The sequence below is a fragment of the Varroa destructor genome, unplaced genomic scaffold (assembly GCF_002443255.2).
Source record: "Varroa destructor unplaced genomic scaffold, Vdes_3.0 BEIS01000007.1, whole genome shotgun sequence".
Lineage (NCBI taxonomy): Eukaryota > Metazoa > Arthropoda > Arachnida > Mesostigmata > Varroidae > Varroa > Varroa destructor.
Window position 1 is genome coordinate 6,154,194 of NW_019211460.1, and position 19,725 is coordinate 6,173,918.

Sequence of the window (19,725 nt, forward strand, 5' to 3'; positions counted from 1 at the left end):
ACTTACCGAGTCGTAGCTCACCAAAGTTTCCACAGCCAATCTTCTTGCCCACTTTGAAGTTGGGTCCGACCATGAGTACGCTCTGGGAACCGTTTGAGCCCCCGGTTGATGTGCGGGTCTGTGGGACAACATTACTTTGTTTACTGCGGGCAGTCGAGCCTCCACCGCCGGCACCAGCAGGCATCGATCGCTTTCCATCTTCTTTGTTGGTATCGTCCTTCTGCATTTTGTCGCCGTAGTTGCCGTGATGGTCGCCACTCACACCTCAAGAAACACTTCACCAGACTGGCGAACAGCAACAAGAACAGGCGACCTGTCTCTCGTCTAAGGAGTCTGCGGTGGCGGCACTTCTCAAAAATTTACCACGATCACGACGACCCTGACGTCATTGACGAAATGTATTTCTTTGTTGTCTTCGTCTTTTGATACTGCGTCGGGGTGAAATATTCCTCTCCCTTGGGACGACTCGGCGGAGGCCAAACGCACGATTGCACGAACCTATTAATCAATGTCCCGTTTCAGGAGAACGATTGCTCCCGCACTCGAGAACCAAGAGAACATCAACCACTTCACCGTTCCTTTTTCTCTCCTTCTCCTCCTTCTTCACCACCTGCTTTTTTCTTCTTATCCAGTTGTCCTACTCTTGAGCGACACGAGGAACGGTATCACTACTATAGCTATTATTATTATGTCTATAAACTAGTAGGATCACTGCGTTACTTTTGCAACAATGACCATTTGCAGGACAAAACACACAAAGACACGATGATCGACACGTGAAGATCCCCCCCCCAGACAACTAAGCGCTGCCGACCGGCGGCGGCGGCGGCAGCAGCAGTAGCAGCAGAGGTACCTCCAGCTCCACTGATTTCTACCGTAGCGCCAGTTGGCTGGTGCCAATTATCGTTAACAGTTGCAGCTGTAGACGCTGCCGTTGCCGTTGTTATATCGTTAGTGGTAGATGAATCGGTGGGGGTATCACACTTTCGCACGGAACACGATCACCTAATGTCTACTACCGCCTTAGCTGCTATCGTCGAGCGGGGACAAACGCGCAACAAACAGCAACAAACGGCAGCACCAGTGGCAGTACCCGTTGCTGCTGTACTTGTTGTTGTTGTTGATTACTATTACGATAATACGACGACGACAACAAAGGCGGTGGCGGCGGCAGCAGCAGCAGCAGCTGCATTAGCAATAGCAGTGTAGATAACGACGGAACCGTTGACCGAACGGACAAACCAAACAGGCGACAATAATCTCTATCGCCACTGCCGCAAATTGCCACTAGCAGCAACAACAAAAGCACGATCGCCGCCAAATATTACTAGCAGCGGCACTATTGCAGCCAATGCGATCAGCTGAGAGCGAGTGGACAGACGAACGGCGATATAGTGCGCCGTCTGTTTGTCTCTTGCTTCTTTCCTTGCTTTGTCTACCTCTCGGCGTGTTTGTATGCGCTTGCCCGCGTGGTAGCAGGCGCGACCGGACCTGGCAGCAGGACAGTACAGGTCAGGTCAGGCCGGGCCGGGTCGGCACCGCAACCAAAGAGAACGTCGTCGTCAACGGCGACGGCGACAATGATGACAACGACGACGGCTATGCGGGACAACGCCGAAGCAACAACAAAAGCGGCTGTAGCAGGGGCGGCAACTAGAATGCACAGGACCGCCGCCGCCGCCGCAGCAGCAGCGGCTGCTGCTGTTGATGATGATGATGATGATGAGAAATCGCAGCAGCAGAAAGAGAGATGACGACTGCAAGGAGAGACACTGTCCAAGCAGCGCCGGTTGGTGTCTTCTGACCGCCTATCTACTAATGCCTTCTATTACCACGACTGCCAACATGCGACACTGGTGCGACAACTATACAGCACCGATGGTCACAGACGAACGACGACAACCACCACCACAACAACAACAACAACAACAACGTTGCAGACAATGCTGATGCCGCTGTTGCTGTTGGCGATGATGATTTTGTTACCACCGCAACCGCTGATTTGCTCGTATCTGCTGCCTTTTCCCACCGCCGACTGACTACTACCGGTACGACTCCTTTATTCACGTAACACCAGACGCACTCACGCACTGCACTCACGAGTACATAGAAGAGAAGAGGTCGGTGATCGCGATACTGGCCGAATGTCGCGTAGCGTGTAAAACGGTCGACGGCGTAGTACTAGGAATTGAATGGTGGGTGAGTGTGTGTTTGTATAATGAGAGCCAGAACGTTCCGCAGCAGAAAGTAACAACAACAACAACAGCAATAAACAACAACAAGAACAACAACGACGGCGATCACGACGACGACGACGACGACGACGACAACAACAACAGCAACAACAACAGCAGCAGCAGCAGCAACAACAACGCTGGGTCGTTCGTTTGATTTGACGACGCCGAACTCGTCTGCTGGCTGACACCGTTGATATATTTTATCGACGTTAACAATTATAAGTGGCAACAGTAATAAGTTGTTCGAATCGCTGCTATTGTTGTTGATAATTACAATGTAGCTTTCTTCGTTCCTGTTGCTAAAAGTGTTGTTGATGTTGTAATTTTTGGTGTAGCTACTCCAGCTCCTCTATGAACACGCACACACATACGCGCCGACCACTCTCATCAGACTACTCTTTTGTCTAAAAGCACCGGGCTTTTTATCGTCAGGTGATTGCGGATACAACCAGCGTCAGGACGTGTTCTGGCCAAGAAGGACCGTACCTCGGAGCACTATTACTAACGTGGATATGCTTGCAGGGTACGGAGATTTGTTGGCTGGTTTTTAGGTACTGGAAAGAGAGACGTTTCGGTGAAAATGGGCATACATAGACTGATTGACAATAGTATCAGCTTTTGTAACGTTGAGTCTAGTTCACCGACTGCGTACGGGGGGCACCTACTGGGGGCTAACCGACCTGCTATGATTGTGGATAGCTCTAGTTGGGTAGGACAGCCCCGGGTGCGCCTCAAACAACTGAGAAGCCACCCAGCCGCAAACGACTGATCTGTCTGCAAGTCCCTCGGTCGCTTCGTTGCTTGATCAGTCGGTCAAACAGAGAACTCGCAAGTTGTTTAGTAGTTCATTAGCGACAAGCAGTTGATGTAACAGCACAGCTGCTTGTGCGTCAGCATAAGCGGTGGGACTAACCAAGGGAATGCCACTGTGTCTGCCGAAGGTGCCAGTAATTGTTGTACGCCGACGGCTGCAGCAACAGAAACGCCAATACAAGCGGCGTCAAGAGCAGCAGCAACACAAGTCACAACAGCAATCGCAGCCTGCCGGGCCATCGGTGGCCTCTCAAAGGCCTGAGCGACCACCACCTGCGTTTCTTCTAGCGTTGTCCTATTGCTCCAACACAATAGAATCTTTGCCGCTGCTGCCACGACCACGAGAAGCAACAGCGACAAAAACAGCAACAACGTTAATAGCACTTTTTTCACATGAATACACACCTCTCTCAGGAAAAAGACAACCTCGAAATTGTGCAGTTACTTCGTTTCTTTCTGAGATGCTTGGAACAGCGGAGCTAGAATATAGACGTAAGACAATAATGCTTCCGTTTCGTTTAATTCAACATTCCTGTTTTGGGATCTTTGTCCGATCTTGAGCTCCCTGTTAGGTCTTTGTTCGTATTCCTTTCTATATAACTTTTGCATCCATGCACACAAACATGAATTCACATTATACCGGCGACGCTCCACTGGCGAATGAACGAAATAATTGTACGTGCGTGTGTGGCTATATCCTCGTAGAAAGGGTCGCATAGGACGTGAACGCGCCGAACGGTAAAAAACTGTACACCGTGAACAACAATGCTGCTTCTCAATCGTAGCCGTAATCCTCACGTACTTGATTGGTACACAAAGACAGCGGTTTGCTGACGAACGTAATGTACCAAGTCAGCCTTTTTGTCTGCGTTCGGATCTGTTTGCCGGTCTGCGCGTACAGGTATCTTGACCTGGGGGGGGGGGGGGTCTCTTGACTTCTCTGTTCGTTCGTCCCTCCGACCGTCCTTCCGTCTCAGAATATAAGGGTGCTCACGCCACCCAGGGATACATCTGCCACCGCCATAAAACCGCAACCAAAATGATTGCCATTACGTTTTGGAACAAACTACCGCCTCGCTATGAGGTGCTAGACACGGTACATGTGTCCTCGTAGTGGTTGTACAGTTATTAAATACTGTATCTGTAGAAATCGAAGTAGTTTTTGGCTGCTGTGTATAACTGACCACCCTCTAAAAGAGAGGACAGCATTGATCATCGATGCCGAACGATACTTGAACGGTGACACTCACACCGCTGGAAATAACATTAACATTAAGTTGGGTCGAAACAGGAGATCGACAGAATTAGGCTGGGCTGGTAACAAATCAATATGCTATTGAGTAACTATTCGCCTTTTCATATATGTACTTATAATTAACGCTGAAGCTTTGTTTTTTTTTTGTCCATCTACTCGTAGATATCCGTCTGCGTGAGTCGGCAATTGTTCCTCTTCTTAATAATATTTGCTAGGTAGGTAGCTACAGAAAAATGCATCCTTGTTATTTCTTTGGGGCCGTTTCCTATTGTTTCTCCACTCGTTCTTTCATCACTTCACCTGCAGTTTTACCCCGTCGATAATTGTGATAGCATCTACAAACTGGACTTCCTGACAGGTCCCAGTAAGACAGGTCAAATCAAAACAGGGCAACAACTGCAGAACAGATCGACCGGTCGACAGAAGCGTAACTGACGGCTTCCAGGACACTTTGCTTTAATAGTCAGTACTCTTCTTGGTTGTCTTGTATCTGGACTGAATCTGTCAACGACAACCCAGCGATGGATGTCGTTGTTTTTCAATAGCCGCTTTATAAAAGTGTCTGTGGGTCGTTTCCAATGGTATTCTTGACCCTGATGGAAGACCAAGAGAGTCCAAGCCTGTATCCTCCTACCAGAAGAACCGATCGACCAGAGTAGGGCCACGGATTCACTTAGGCTAGAAATTGCAAAAAGCTAGCCAGTCTGCCAGCCTGCCGTAGTGCTTCCTTATTGTCCCGCGTGTTCGTATATGCGTCTGGTTGATTTTTTTCGTCGACTTCGTACCACTTCTTACCGTCGTCTCCACTTCAGATAGTTGTTGAAGTTAGCGGCAGTAGCATCAGCATGAGTACAGATCACCGTTATTGCCACTTCCTCTCGTAGCGACGACAGCGGCTCAAAGTGAGGACAGTGCCTCTCTGCCTGTTCGTATACGTGTGCGGGTCAACGTGTTTGAATGTGATTTTGTCGTCAATCGAGTACAACAACAGCAGCAGCAGCAGCAGCACCACCACCACCACCGCCACCCCTATCCATCTAGTAGCAATTGCAATAGTATCAGCAACACCATCATACAGATATCTACGGTCATCCACCAGCGAACAGTTCTACCACGACGACGACGACGACGACGACGACGACGACGACGACGACGACGACGACGACGATGACGACGACGACGACGACGACGACGACGATCGTCTTCACGAACATCACATCACCATCGCAACCATCCACCCAGCAGCGGGACTAGTCGCAGCAGTTATAGAGCTACCATCGCCACTATACAAAGCAGCAGCATCAGCAGCAGCAACAGCACCAGCGGCACCACTCAGAGGTAACCAGCAGTCAGTCAGCCAACCAGTGGGCGACGACAGGCCGATAGCAGGACAACACCACAGAAAGACCCACACACACTTCGACACCACTATTACAGATAGCACCACTGGTACTATGCACGATGTAAACGGTGACTGTGTCTGGTGTTGCCGACGACACCGTGCTGCCGCACCGCGACACGAGCGGGTGAGCAGGCAGGCGGACGGTAGAGCCTACCCACTCCGGGCGGTGGCGGCAGCGGGATTTAGCTACACATTCATCGACCAGTCAACTACAGTCAGCACCAATACCCAATAGCCGCTACGATAGGCCGCGCTGCGCCGCGACGCACAGCAGTACCGGGCATTGCTTGCAGAGTGCAGACACGCACACACACAAGTAGATACAGAGGCGAGCCAGCGATGTCGACGACGACGGCTTCCGTCTGTCAGTCCGAGCGTTTGTCTGACAACTTCCGACCAAAAGATCACCCTAGACCCACACACGAGCTAATACATCGGGCGACACAAAATTAGACAGCAGACAGAGAGAGAAAACCCATCCACCCGCACAAATCATCTCAACGCTTCTAGAGTTGTTGTTCTTTCTCTTTCGCAAGAGATTTTGCCATCTTTTTACTCCAGATACGAGTGGTACAAAATCCGTACGTCAGTAAAAAAGAAGATGAAAAAGGGAGAGAAAATAGCGGCGGAAACGACGACAACAGCAGCAGCAGCAGCAGCAGCAGCAACAACAACAACAACAACAGCATGAAACGATAAAAAGAAGCTATCGATAAATGTGGATTGTGATTATAAAACAATAATGATTTTTGGCTAGCCCTAACCTACTGGGCCATCCGTCAACCGAAAAAGACCAAACCAAACATTCAATGGCAAAAAAACGTAATACTTTAGGTACTTTGTCATTACATTTTATTTTATTATTATGACTATATATTGTTGATTGCCCGATCTCTAAGGGATCGAAGGATGACAACAAAAACTCCAAGTGTCTATTTAACTTTCAAAAGATTCACCCCCTACTAAGAATATGTTATTAATAATGGCAACAGCTATACAAAGTCAAACCGATATGTCTCGATTCTGGTAATTCCGTAAACATAAAAAAAGCCATTTTTTGTTCTATTCGAAAGCAAACGATTATTTTTAGCATGCAAAATATCGTTCATCGTTGTATCCTTCTTCAAGTAAATGACGCTATGCACATCTAGAACCCTTTGGAAAGAGTTGCAACTGGGAATTTTTTGACATCATATGTAGAACCTAATAAAACAATAATTATTATTTTTAGTTTATAATGCATCGGTATTTTTCAGGGCAACAACAAAGAAATAAATAAATAATCTCAAGTGATAACAAATACTATAATTGACACAATTTCACATTCTTTTAGTCATATACGGGCAGAAGATCTTGATCAACAAAGAGAGTAGCGTGGGCTCGCGCTAACACCTCATTGTATCTACTAATTCATTGCCAATCACCTCTCCGAGCTTTGGCTTGAAGTAATATTAGGAACTTCCAAAAAAAAAAGCACCAGGCAACTGGCTACAGGGTTAAATAAACGAGAATCTTATAGCACCGGACACATATCTTATAGACACTAACGTCTGGTCAACGCAATGCATTATGACCTCGTTTAAAAAGGCTGTGCCGAGTTTAGGTTAATTATAGTTTGTTTTATTCATCTTTCTCCTTGTCACCTTTTTCTAGATACAATTAATGATTTCTAAGAAAAGGCCGATATAGAGGGTAAAGAGAGGAGCAGATACCGAATGGTTGAGCAGAGCCACTAGGGTTCTATAATGACAATCTATGTTTACTGTTGAAATTTTTCCGCAACAAAAAAGCTCAATGTCGATTTAGCTCCTTTTTCAGTCATGATAAACCCCTCGAAATTAGTGATTTTTAACAATTAATTTTCAACTCATCTACTTTTACTTGACACATTTATCGATATTGTTGCCCAAATGTCTAAAAACTGAATCTGTAAAAATTAGATCGAAATTCGAATCAAACTGATAGTAAAAAAACTGATAGTTTTTCTATATGAAAACTGTTTAAGGTAAAAAAAAAACGAATGTTCCTTTTATATTTCGTGTGTCCCACCATAGCACAGTAATAACGAGTTTGTCAACTGGTCGAAAGTACACAGAAATGCTTTAGACGTCAAACTGGCCATGGACACGTCTTATATTTTGATGAACGATTGCGAGAAATTACTTGAAGATTTTGCATTCATTATTTACCTACGGATGTGGGCCAGCCAAATGTATAGTTACCGTGTTATTACCGTGTTACTAAAAGCTTTTGTATAAAAATGTAAACGTGGATCCCATTCAAATAATTTCTTTTCAGACTTTCATCAGTTTGAACAATTTGTGCACAATTAGAAAAAAAAATTAAAAAATATACGTGCGATTTTTAGCAAACATTACTTTTATTGAAGCGACATACGCTTATAATGCTTAAGTGTTATTCATATCTTTTTCAAATATTTATAAATAGATTTTGCTTATGCCCATAGAAATAATTTAGTCTTAACTTTTTTTTTCTGAGAACATCTATGAAATATTGGCTACAAATTTCTGTCTATAGTGTGCTCGTAATAATAATCAAACAAACTTGTTGTCCAAAACAAACTTCAACGTTTCTAAATTATGTTTTTCGTATTTATTATAGACAATAAATGAGTTTCACACTCGTCGCGGGCTTCTTTCATTCGACTGTTGTTTTTATCGCTTAAGATCGAAGCAGTAGTTGGCACCGCGTTTAAACGATAATGATATTTCGTATTAATTTCATAGTCTCAGTTTAGATGTCCTCCGAAAAATACAAGAGACGCGACAAAAGTGAAATAAAAGATGTTTTGTATTAGCTGTGAGGTCCTGTCTGCCTGCCTGCCCTGGCCCAACCATTAGTAGCCCTTCCGACCAATCGAGCCGCTCCATTATTCGGCGGACGAACAAGAAAAGTAAGGCGAGGACGATCGTATTCTGCTGCCCATAACTGTTGAGCAGATACAGCCATCCGCCCGCTGCTGGCATTACTGCCGCTCTTACTATCACTGCGAGTGTTTATATTGTCCATCGGCTGTCTGCATGTCTGTTTATGTTTTTGTCGTCGTCTGCTTCTGACGATAGGTGTTACTCAGAACTGTCACTACTATTCCCTTCCGCTACAAAAGCATTGGCTCCACAATTTTTTTCCTGTCTCGACTGTTGAGTTTCGTTGTGCTGTAGCGTGCCGTTGTTGTTGCCAGCAGCAGCCGCCGCCGCCGCCGGCGCCGCCGTCGTCGTCGTTGTCGTTGTCATCATCATCGTCGTCGTCGTCATCGTCGTCGTAGTAGTGCCGTTTGTGTGTTTTCACAGCAACTGTTCCGCGATCGGTTGTGGGTCGATCGGTCGGTTGATCGTTCGCTCGCCTGCTGCTCGGCTCTGCGGTCTGCCAGCCAGCGAACCCGCCCGTCAAGCGTATGCTATTGTGCTTGCCTACTTTTGGCAGCAGCAGCAGCACAACAACAACAGCAGCAGCTGCAACTAGCGAGTGCCAGTCTGCCTTCTGCCTTCTTTCACACACGTTGTGTTACGACTGGGTTGGTGCTGCTGCGGATATCAGTGCTACATAGTTGGTTATAGTAGTTGGGCTAAGAGCTGGTGGAATAGTTGTACAGTTGTTACGACGGACGAATAGCACAGAGCTATCTAATACCTAATAATCGTTCGATTGTTAAGTCGTTCGAGCGTGAATCCATCTTTTCCTAATCTTTCGATCAGCGATTGCCTCGCCCAATCTCGAATACCTCCTACGGGTTTCTACGACTTCGGTTGATACGCGCGCGACAGCTACAGCGGCCGCCGCCGCCGCAACAGCAGCAGTCTTCGTTCGGGTTCGCTCACTCGTATCGTGCAAGCATGGCGGACCTCCAAAGCTTTTTTGCCAAGAAGGATAAAAAAAAGAAGTCGAAGAAGCCCGAAACGTTTACGCCCGATGACCTCATGAAGAAAATCGAACAGGTACGTCATGCATACTCGCAGCACCATATACAAATACAATACACAATCGAACATGCATCGGACAGTCTGAGGTGTGGGACACTTTGCAGTGATTCACTTTAAATCGTAACTGCATCTGTTGAATTTGTAGGTATAATAATCGCCAATAAGTAGTGGTCCATTTTGTGTCTAGGGAAAGCTCGTCGTTGTTTAGTTGATCTGCAATCGAATTTAAAACTTGGACAGTGTTGCGGTTTCTAATGACGTGACAAAGTTCTACGTATCGCTTAGCAGAACGAGTGTAAATTTAATCGAATGTATCGGCGATTATGAGTCGTTGATATCATATCTCGTGGCCACGGAACGCGTGCAACATAATAAAATTAGAAAACGTATGTTAGCGACCTATCCAAAGAGGTATAGTTGATTTTAGCGTTCATTCGAGCTGCTTTAATAAATGTCTGCCATAACAGTTATTGTAAACGGAGGAGCTATAGTGGATTAATTCGGTCATACGATCGGGTTGACATGGTTGAACCGGTGCTTTGAATCATTGAGCCCTTATGCTCATATCTTTACTAAATATTAAACGTTCTTTAAAAGCAATTAAATGAATAAGCGGCAGCGTGGTCATATTATGGCCCCAACGTTATTTCGTTCGGCAACGTTTAATGGAAAGCAATTCGACGAATTTGGTAGGAGTTAGTGTAGGGTTATTCAGCAAACTGGTAGAAGAAAAATAGCTTCTTCATTTTACCAGTAGATAATAATTAATGCAAGACTAGCTCTAGCATATCGTTTGTGTTGTGAGCGTTATTTATTGTTCACGCCAATTGATTGATGCATGTAACTACGAATCTGCGTGTTCCTTTAGTGCTACTGCTGTGATCGTGTCGCCTTTTGCGGCGTGTTTGTCTTGTTTAGTGTCCGACATCCATCATGAGACCGTAAAGGTGGCAGTGGTGACTAGTACGAAGAGAATCCGTACTAAATATTATACACTCCCGTTCTTTATTGGCCTATAGACGTATTTAGATCTCGAAATCACGGTAGATGTTGGTAGTCTTTAGCCAGCCCGTTCAGAGCTACGAGATCATTATTATGAGTGTTGTGGTGTCGCGTGCATATCGGTTTGAGGTCACAATTTTTTCTCGCACAACCATGCTTTCTAACGGCAGTTTAAAGCTAGTGAAAGGTTGGGATCGCATTTTATTAGGAAAGGACAGCAGCGACCTGTTGAACGCCACGATCAACTAATATACAGCTGTCTATGGAATACATCCATATGTTTTTAGATATAATCGTAATCTCTTTGTTCAGCATTTACAATAGAACGGAACTGAATACCGCAGAACCCATTAACTGTTCTGACATGCTTTCGTGAACGTTCGGGTCTGGGTTGTAGTTTCAACTACTGCGATACACATACGACCTCCAAGGTAGTACAACCTTATGGTAGAGCAGAAATGCCTGTATATTGCCTCGTTGTGCAGCAGATTTTATGTAGAGAATTTATTTTGAACACTGGCATAAATTCGCCTAAAACAATTGACATATGACATTTTTCATAATGTTTCAGTGGTTTGAGTTTCCAACAACAGAATGGTAATGAAATGTTTGCTGTCTGCACTACCATATGCTTACCACATGATTAGATCTCATCGATGTACTCTGCCCGATATTCCCTGTTTACCAGCGAGCACCGTATGGCATTAACTAGCTTTGTTATCAAACGTTCGCTGGGAAACAATGGATGCTAACATGATTAAGCTAGTGTAAAAAAGTTCTTTTTTATTTATTCCAATTGCCTTACGGTGCTTTAACAATGCAGCACTTTAAAAGTCGCTTTAATCGTTAGCAGTTTCTGCTACTATTCGAAAAAAACAGATTAGCCGGCAGTCAGTATCCAAACACACGAAGTATTATGACTTGGATCCAAATAAAATTCAGCGTTGTCATCAGTAAGCCTATAACATAAACCATACATTGTGGCTGCCTGACAGCTTTTCAGTATGACTAGATTTAGTTTAATTTTGATAACATATATAATTAGTAAACACAAAAAATCATAATTATAATTTATTTAGACAAATCCCCCAATTATTTATAATCGCGTTTCTTATTAGCCAAAATACAGGTGCTCTGGACAAGTGCCTTGAAGTTCTGAATTGTCACGATCGAAGTAGTTTTTTTTTGTATATGTTGAAGGCTGCTTAGGATATGAGCGAAGAAAAAAAAGAGCCCAAAATGAGGTGATACTCAAAACGTATCACAAAGTCTCGTGCTTTTTGAACTTGTATCCCGATGGTACATTCTAACAAAGCTATATTCATTTAACCAAACGTTTCAAAATGCTAATTATATGAGTAAAGTTTTACCATATAGCTTTATTATAGTAGTACTTCTTTGAATTGGTTAAGTATATTGATTTGTCCGCCACTTTGGTGATTGTTTCCGTGCAACTGGATATCCTGTCTTTATATACTCAGGTCGCTAATTATATTAATTATATGAATTAATTTATCAAAATGTTGGAAACCCAACATAAGTGTACAATATTCTGGTGAAGAATTCGAAGTTAGAACATTCAAATCGCATCATAGATCAAAAATATGTGATTGACGTAGGTGTAGTTGTGAAAGTACGCAAAAAAGTGCCAAGTAATTTAGTGAACAAGCTCCTCTTTTTAAGGTTCTTCATTCTTCAAGCATTTTGTACGAATGATTTATAGCACTGTTTTATTTGGACGAGACCAACTTAGGAAGTATTACGTTTGTAAAGAGCTTTTTTATGCGTAATACCGTAACTGAAGTCAGGTGGTCGGTTTGTTTTCACGACAATTTCAGAAACATTATGTAGATTGTACTGCCGTTCTTCGACTTTTTCGCTGCCGATTTAAGGAGCTAAAATATTTCGATTGTTCTATGGCGCGTGCGTGTTAATGTTAACGAGTTGTCCTAACATCGCATAACGTCATTCAGTTCGCGTGCTAAGGGCAATTAATACTTCAGTGTTAAATCGTTATTAGGAGAGAAGTTTGGCAGGTTCAAATCACACTTCCTACTCAACGTCCGTGCAATATGTCTTACTTTTTTATGAAGTATTTTTTTTTTGCAAATATTTAGACCATTTAGTGCATTCCGGATCAAGAAGAAAATAAATTTCATTAATGAATTTCGAGGACGTCAAAATTTGCCTGGAATATTCAGTAACTGGCGTACAGTGCTAATTAAAAACATAATATTTATTAAGAAAAACTTCGACTTAGATGGTATCGAAGGCTTGATTAGTAACCCTCGAAATTACATTCGATTCCCATAAGGTTGCGTAAAAATTTTCCAGAAATCTTGAAAAGGCGGAGCCTGTGCACAATTTCCTTTTATGTCCTGTACAAATCGAAAATAGAAAGTTCAGTGAGGCCTCGATCCCACATAGATTCATGCAAACGACTCCTGTAAGGTAGTCTTTCTCAAAAGGAGACTGTGCGCATAATTGCTTCTAATGGAGTTTTTCATACCTCATTAATCCAAAATAGACACAGATAATTATTAGTGAAAAGCATGGTTAGAAGCAAAATTATATTCAGTGCCTTACTCAAATACGTAAATGACGAACTGGTTTAGATATTTGCTTTATCCAAAATTGGCATAACAATGATATCGAAATGAGATATAACCGTGCGAACCTTTAGTGCCCTGTTGCATATAATCTGATCGGAATAGTTTAGTCTATTGTGCTTACGATCCAACTTTATCATGCTGGGTTTTACAAGGAGATATTGTTCTCATAATATAGGTATGAACCGGCTTGCGTTTTTCCCAATAATTATTAGTCATTTTATGCACTAATATTACGAAATCAATTTTGGAAGCGAAGAGCGCGTAAATTACTCTGTATTTTTGGCTTATTAGTTTGAAGCTCAACGCCTGTAAAATCCGAGTCATATCCATATGAAATATATCCGACGAACTTATGGCCAACGGAAATATGGCCCATATGTTTTAAGTATCTGAGATTTTGTTAGTAAGACTTCTCGAAGGGACATTTTGTTACGGCTGTCACAGCATATTCGCTTTATGCTGCTTTCATACCTTGTCTCAGTGTTTATATGTATGTACAACACTGCGTTAATTTGCTCATTAACTGGGGTGCAAGATTTATGACTTTTTAACTTCATGAACGTGGGCAGCCACCCGGCCTATAATTACGATGTTTTGTGATAGTAACACACTAACTAAACCTTTTTCTTTTTACGCAAATGATGTTGACTTGGTTACACCTGAAATGGTGATGGATCTGCTTTCGTACGGTTCGCACGTGTATGTCATCGTTTGTCTTTCTACAATCCCCTCCACCCAATCTTCTCCCGGACGTCTGTTGGTGTATCTTGATGGCCACAGGACACCCAAGGATTGGCAGATCCTGGCTATGACAGCAACGGCGATACAAAGAATACTCCAAAAAGTATCGCGCTCAGTCTTCCCAACTCTGGAAAGGTTTGTTGAATTCTAAAAATTAATGCTTACACAAAAGCACCTTTTGGATCCGTATATTTAAATACTGTGCTCTAATTAGTAGCTTTGGCATAATAACGAAATCATTGCTTATAATCAAGAGGTAATGTTACCACTTCTTACAAAACTATTATTTTTTTATTTTTCTTGGTCACTTGAATTTGATTTCATCCAGTTAAGTTTAAAAGGGATGTTTAATTGGAAAACCTCTATACCGGTTCGCTGTAATCATTTTGGATGTAGAGGCGTCAAAAAGGCTATTGTGTAGCATGTCTGCGCAATATGCAAGCAAGTTTTATGCTAAAATTGTTTTAGGCTAGTCTGAATAATGAGTGGCTCAGAATGGCACTTTGTTAAGTTATTCAAAAAATAAACAAAACTGAATTAGGGATTTTTTAATTGACTTTTGATTAGCGATATTTCTGTCTATAATTTGAATAATCTTTCTCTAATTTTAAGGAGATCAGATTTGCTCGCTTTGGATTTTTTGATAGTCAGCGCTCAGTTTACGATTCAAAGCTGTTGGGTCTACCACTTGTTGCATCTTCTTTCTATGATCTTGCGTATTTGTCAGCTTTTATTCGTTGGATTTAGAACGATCATAATTTTAAGGCCCAGAATTTTTCATCAGTATTTTTATATGCCATATTTTAGGTAGAGCAGTTGCGCTCTAGTTATCGGTCTTATAGTAATAACGTTTTTTCTTCAAAGGTGAGCATTGCGATCGCTCTGTTATGCTCAAATAAAAACGTACGCTTCCAATATCTAAACAAACCTAATACTAATGTTAACTATATGAACAGGCTTACAGAAAATAGGACAGCTATCTCATTTATTTAAACGTAAACATTTTTTAAGGGGGGTAGGGAGAACTCAAGAAATGAGAAGATCTTTGATGACAGAGGTATAATGTATAACAATTGTGAAATATGTACGTATTCATTTTTTTGAAAAGTAGCACGTTTTAAATTGCCTAGTAAATGAAGACCATTTTTTAGTGCCACTCATTATAATGTAATTTCATTGTGTACCTCTTTCTATACTCTTTATATTAATTCTTGTTTTTCTTTGCAGGAGGATGAGGAATGGAACGAGTTCGAAACAGACAAGGAGGTCGACCTATCCACTCTAAAAATCCAAAATCTCGGAGAAAAGTATGAGATATTTGTGTTTTTCTTTTTGCAGTTTTCTGTTCGCTTTTTTAAATGAGGTGAACTATTTCAATAACAAGTAATGATTTTGAGAAATTTTCGAGAAATTTTTGAGTTACTGATGTCAGCATGCCTTGCAGTCACGTTTGACAAGTGTAAATAGTACTCTTTGCCCTTACTGTACTAAACATTGGACTGGCATCGTCACGAGTAATAGAACCAGTAGCTCAAAAGTTTCTGCTTGTTAAAAAACCTACATAAATAATTATAATAAGTGAAGAATGATGCGTACTAACTACTGCCAGAAACACTAGTGAAGTGATGCTAACGAGGCTCTTCGCTGTTATTAATATCCTCTTTAGAGAAAAAGAGCGTCAAGACGAGAATGACCAGGAATCCCTAAAAAAGGCTGTTGAAGAATCGAAATCTACAATGAAATGGAATATTCCGCAGGAGGAATCGTCCGACGAAGAGGACAACCAGCAAGATGGCAAAAAATCTGACGAGAAAGAGGGAACTAAGAAAGAAGCTAATGGAACCTCTGGATATAAGGACACAGAACAGCAAACCGCTAATAATGCCAACGACAGTAAAAGTAACGTGGCTAGTAGCGAAGGCAAATACATTCCGCCCGCAATGCGCGCTATATTTGAGCGAACCTCCGGTCCTCCTTCCACAGCTAGCGGTGGACCCAATCTTGCACCACTTACAATAAAACGGGGAGGCAACCAAAACCGAAATCTTGATGTGAACTCTATCGACCAGTTTCCTTCACTCGGAGCCACCGTGCAATCTGCTGGTGCGTGGGGTTCGGGAGCTGGCGCCCAGCAAGATGGCGCGGGAGCGTTTACCTCGGTACGGAAAGGAGCTCGTGGAACTACCGAAGGGCAGGATCAAAATGCGCTCAGCACGTCAAATAAATACGCGATGCTCAAGAACCAAAATCGCACTTAAACAACCACCATATTACGTTGGTCGATGTGGGTAACAATAACAACAAGCACTATTACATATGTTCTTCTAGCAACACTGCGCATCAGACAGACAGCTAGGCCAGTCAAACCACAAGCGGACGAAAGGACTTTCCATGACCCAGAATCCTTTGCCATCCATAAGACGGCAGAAGACAGGTAACCCGCCACCGTATGGTCATCACCGCAAGCCATTGCATTTGTCATTGAGCACACGATTGGAGGGCGCTTCCCCTTTATATGGAGATAATGTTTTTGAATTAGGAAGAGTAGAAGTCCCGAAATAGGAAAGATGTCAAGTGCGGACACTCAAATGGATTTACAACTGCTGTCATTTTCCAAAAAGAATGTCTTGAGAAAGGAGATAAAAAAACAATTGCAGAGTATAGTTGCCTCCATCTATACGGATGGCGGCGCAAAGTACCGAAACTGTTCTCGTTTTGATTTGATTAGTTTAGTGCTGATAAATTTCTGGAGCTACAGCAGTGGTTCCTATGCCTTTGAGTTTATTTTTTGCGCTTTTGTGTAATATTTTTGGCGGACAGCGGTAAGTAAAAAGGGTCATGCTTAGAGACAGAGCAAAGGGTCAATGAGTTTGTGATTTCAGCAACACACAGATGTATGCAACAGAAGATTCTACGGTTTAAAGGGGAAAAATAAGAAAACTAATTGGGTTTGATCAGGTCATGTACAATATACAGAAAATAGATCACAACAGTTAATGACCATAAAGCCTTGAGGTAGTAGAAAATTTAATTATCAAGTTAGAACGGGGTTAAATAGTTATTAACGTTTTTTTTTATACTATTAGAAGTTCCCGAACATTACTTGTACACAGCCACGCTAAAAGTGGTTGGGAAAAGGACAAAAGGTAGAATAGTTAAAAAATTAAGACGATACTGTAATAGTACTGGCTGAAAGAACGTGGCGCATTGTTTACGATAATGCGCAGCCTCACTGTGAGTTGTTGCTTGATAGAAAAACGGTTATAGATGAGAATATAATTAATATTGTTGTTAAGCATAATTATAAGAGAAGTATAGCTACCGGGACGCGCATAGCAATGGGGTCAGATTAAAGAGCCACTGGACGACGGGGCAATTAATAAGTTTTTGATAGAAATTAGAAAACAGAAGAAATAAACTGAAGTGGAAAAGAGTGCACACATTTAGAACATAATAAGTATCATAATAATTATTACAAAAATTATATATATATATATTGATTATAGGGACAAATTACTATGAAAATAGATATTGCGTGGAACAACAGAGGAGGGTATATATAGGGATATGAATATATAATTATTATTTGTAAATTATATATGTACGTCAGCCGCAGCTGGTCCGTGCAAACACAGAAAAAGAGGCATGCGCCAACAAGCAGAAAAAAAAAGGCTACAGACATAAAAACAAAAAGAAAAAGAGAAATAGGAAGTGGACGAACTAGATAGGTACCGAACAAACGCAAACAGGGCGTGCGTCGTCGAATGTGATCGAGCAGCCCCAATTGGGACATGCCATGTGGAGGGTAAACTAAGCAAGAACGTTATGATGAACAAGTCAGTTTAGGTTTATTATTTATGTTAATCAAATATCATAAAAACTCAAGTAAGAAAGTAAGCGATTAAATAGATAAAAAAGCAGCTAGTTGGGAGTAAAAGCAATTTTATAAAAAGTTGAAGATGATGAAAATTTGTAAGGTAAATGGGAGGGCAAAAATAGGCTTAAACTCATTAGTATCTACAACGCTTACGACCAAAAGAAAAAAAAAGACCAATGAAAGTAAGGTAAATATTCGTGTTTGACTACGAAATAGGATTCACTCGAATTTTAAAAGCTTCACGTATTTGCAGGTAAAATCTTTAATTTGGAAGGACAACGTGCAATTCAGACTAAATTAAGTTAATTATCAGATTAGCACAATTGAATCAATCGACAAACATGAAGTGCTTATATAAACTAGTTATGGCGAAATGAGGTAAATGATTAAAACTTAAAGCCTAAACCACCCTATTCTCGTCTACCCCTTAAACGTGAAATATTATACAAGGAATAGAGGTTTTGTACTCCGCAGGTGGAGCAAAAAGGACACGATAGAAAAACGAACATCATAAGTATTGATATTATAAACGAATGTTCGTAATGAAGAACGTTCGTTAGAAAAAAAACTGCCACACCACCAATAATGTTGGACGCTCGATGGTTATGATGCCGTTTTTGTTTATTGCGTAGAAAGGAAAACAGAGAAGGAGCGTTATATAAAACATTTTGAAAAAAAAACAGTTGTGTTGGACTGCGGCAGTATGTGTTTTGGTGTGTAGGAGCATCATCCGGGTTAGCAACTGCCGGTAAAACGTGCACTGAATGAGCCAACTAAGCTTCTAAGCTGGTGTTCTTGGTGAACAATTATAAATAGGTGGGCCGTGTGTGGCACTGCGATGCAATGCCCAAGTATGATGACTCTTTGCCGTCGTACACAGATTTGGAAATGTGTCCGCATCCGCAGGGGTGCATATGTCTGTTCTGTAAAATAAGCAACACAATACTATTGGGAAATACAATATTGACAATAAATAATCTGAAGACGCCTAATAAAATCATTCTCGTCGTTTATTTACAACATCTCGCGTGCTTAGTTCAATTGCCATCCAAGTTTTAAAAATTCTGGTACGCCACGAGAAGAATAGAAGTTGAAGGATTAAAAGTACTCACAGGCACACTTAATGAGTTATAACATATCTAATCTAACACACGTATAATTTCTCAATATAATTTACATGTGGGAACTGCAACAGTAAGCTGCATCTAATTAGCTACACATCCAAATATTCATTCCCGTAACAAGTAGCACGATCCTTTCCAATGCCTTAATCGGGCTTATTTTTGATTACCTTTTGGATTAATATCGTCATATTCGCTTAATGTAAGTGATCCATGAACGCAATGTGAACTTGAGCTCGAGAGATATACTACTGATTTACATGACACTTGGCTGAAGTGTTTTCCCTCGGAAAGATTCATTAATCTTTCTGCGCATTACAAAATGTCACAAATAACCCTGATGTTTTTCTAATAAGATGAGTGAGTTTCCTACTTGTCGTGAAACGTTTTTGAACACTTTGTTCCCTTGCGTGTTGGACAGTCTACCGTATTTAATATTAGCTCTAGAGTGCTGGATAGAGCTGTAGGCACAGAAAGCTGCTGAAGGGTAGAGCGGCATCAGCTGCTCGTTCCATAACCATTTAGTTAATGCTACTACTTTCAAAATTTCCTTCGTTATTAACGAACCCAATGAAGTAATTTTTATTTGCCACTTACTTCCATCTACTTGGAGTTTTCCCATTCCGTCATTCGATCGTTTGACTTTGTGAAATAAATCATGAGTGAAATTTTGAGGCACGTAAGTATCATGTAGATCGAATATTTATGTGTATTGGTAAATTAT

At 41.9% G+C, this 19,725-nt stretch overlaps 2 protein-coding genes across 2 annotated transcripts in view; one reads left to right on the forward strand and one right to left on the reverse strand.

Annotated features, from left to right (window-relative positions):
* Positions 1 to 6,330, reverse strand: part of gish (casein kinase I gish) — a 41,601-nt gene extending 35,271 nt beyond the window's left edge. Inside the window, exon 1 of the mRNA XM_022813353.2 lies at positions 7 to 6,330. Within this exon, the coding sequence (XP_022669088.1) occupies positions 7 to 226 (220 nt within the window). The 5' untranslated portion in view covers positions 227 to 6,330. The remainder of the gene's footprint in view (positions 1 to 6) is intronic.
* A 2,551-nt stretch (positions 6,331 to 8,881) lies between these two features.
* On the forward strand, positions 8,882 to 18,900 carry LOC111254483 (uncharacterized). Its single transcript, XM_022815377.2, has 4 exons — positions 8,882 to 9,663; positions 14,043 to 14,138; positions 15,231 to 15,310; positions 15,670 to 18,900. The coding sequence occupies exons 1-4, from the start codon at positions 9,562 to 9,564 to the stop codon at positions 16,259 to 16,261; spliced, it is 870 nt and encodes a 289-aa protein (XP_022671112.1). The 5' UTR covers positions 8,882 to 9,561; the 3' UTR covers positions 16,262 to 18,900.
* Positions 18,901 to 19,725: the final 825 nt, after the last annotated feature.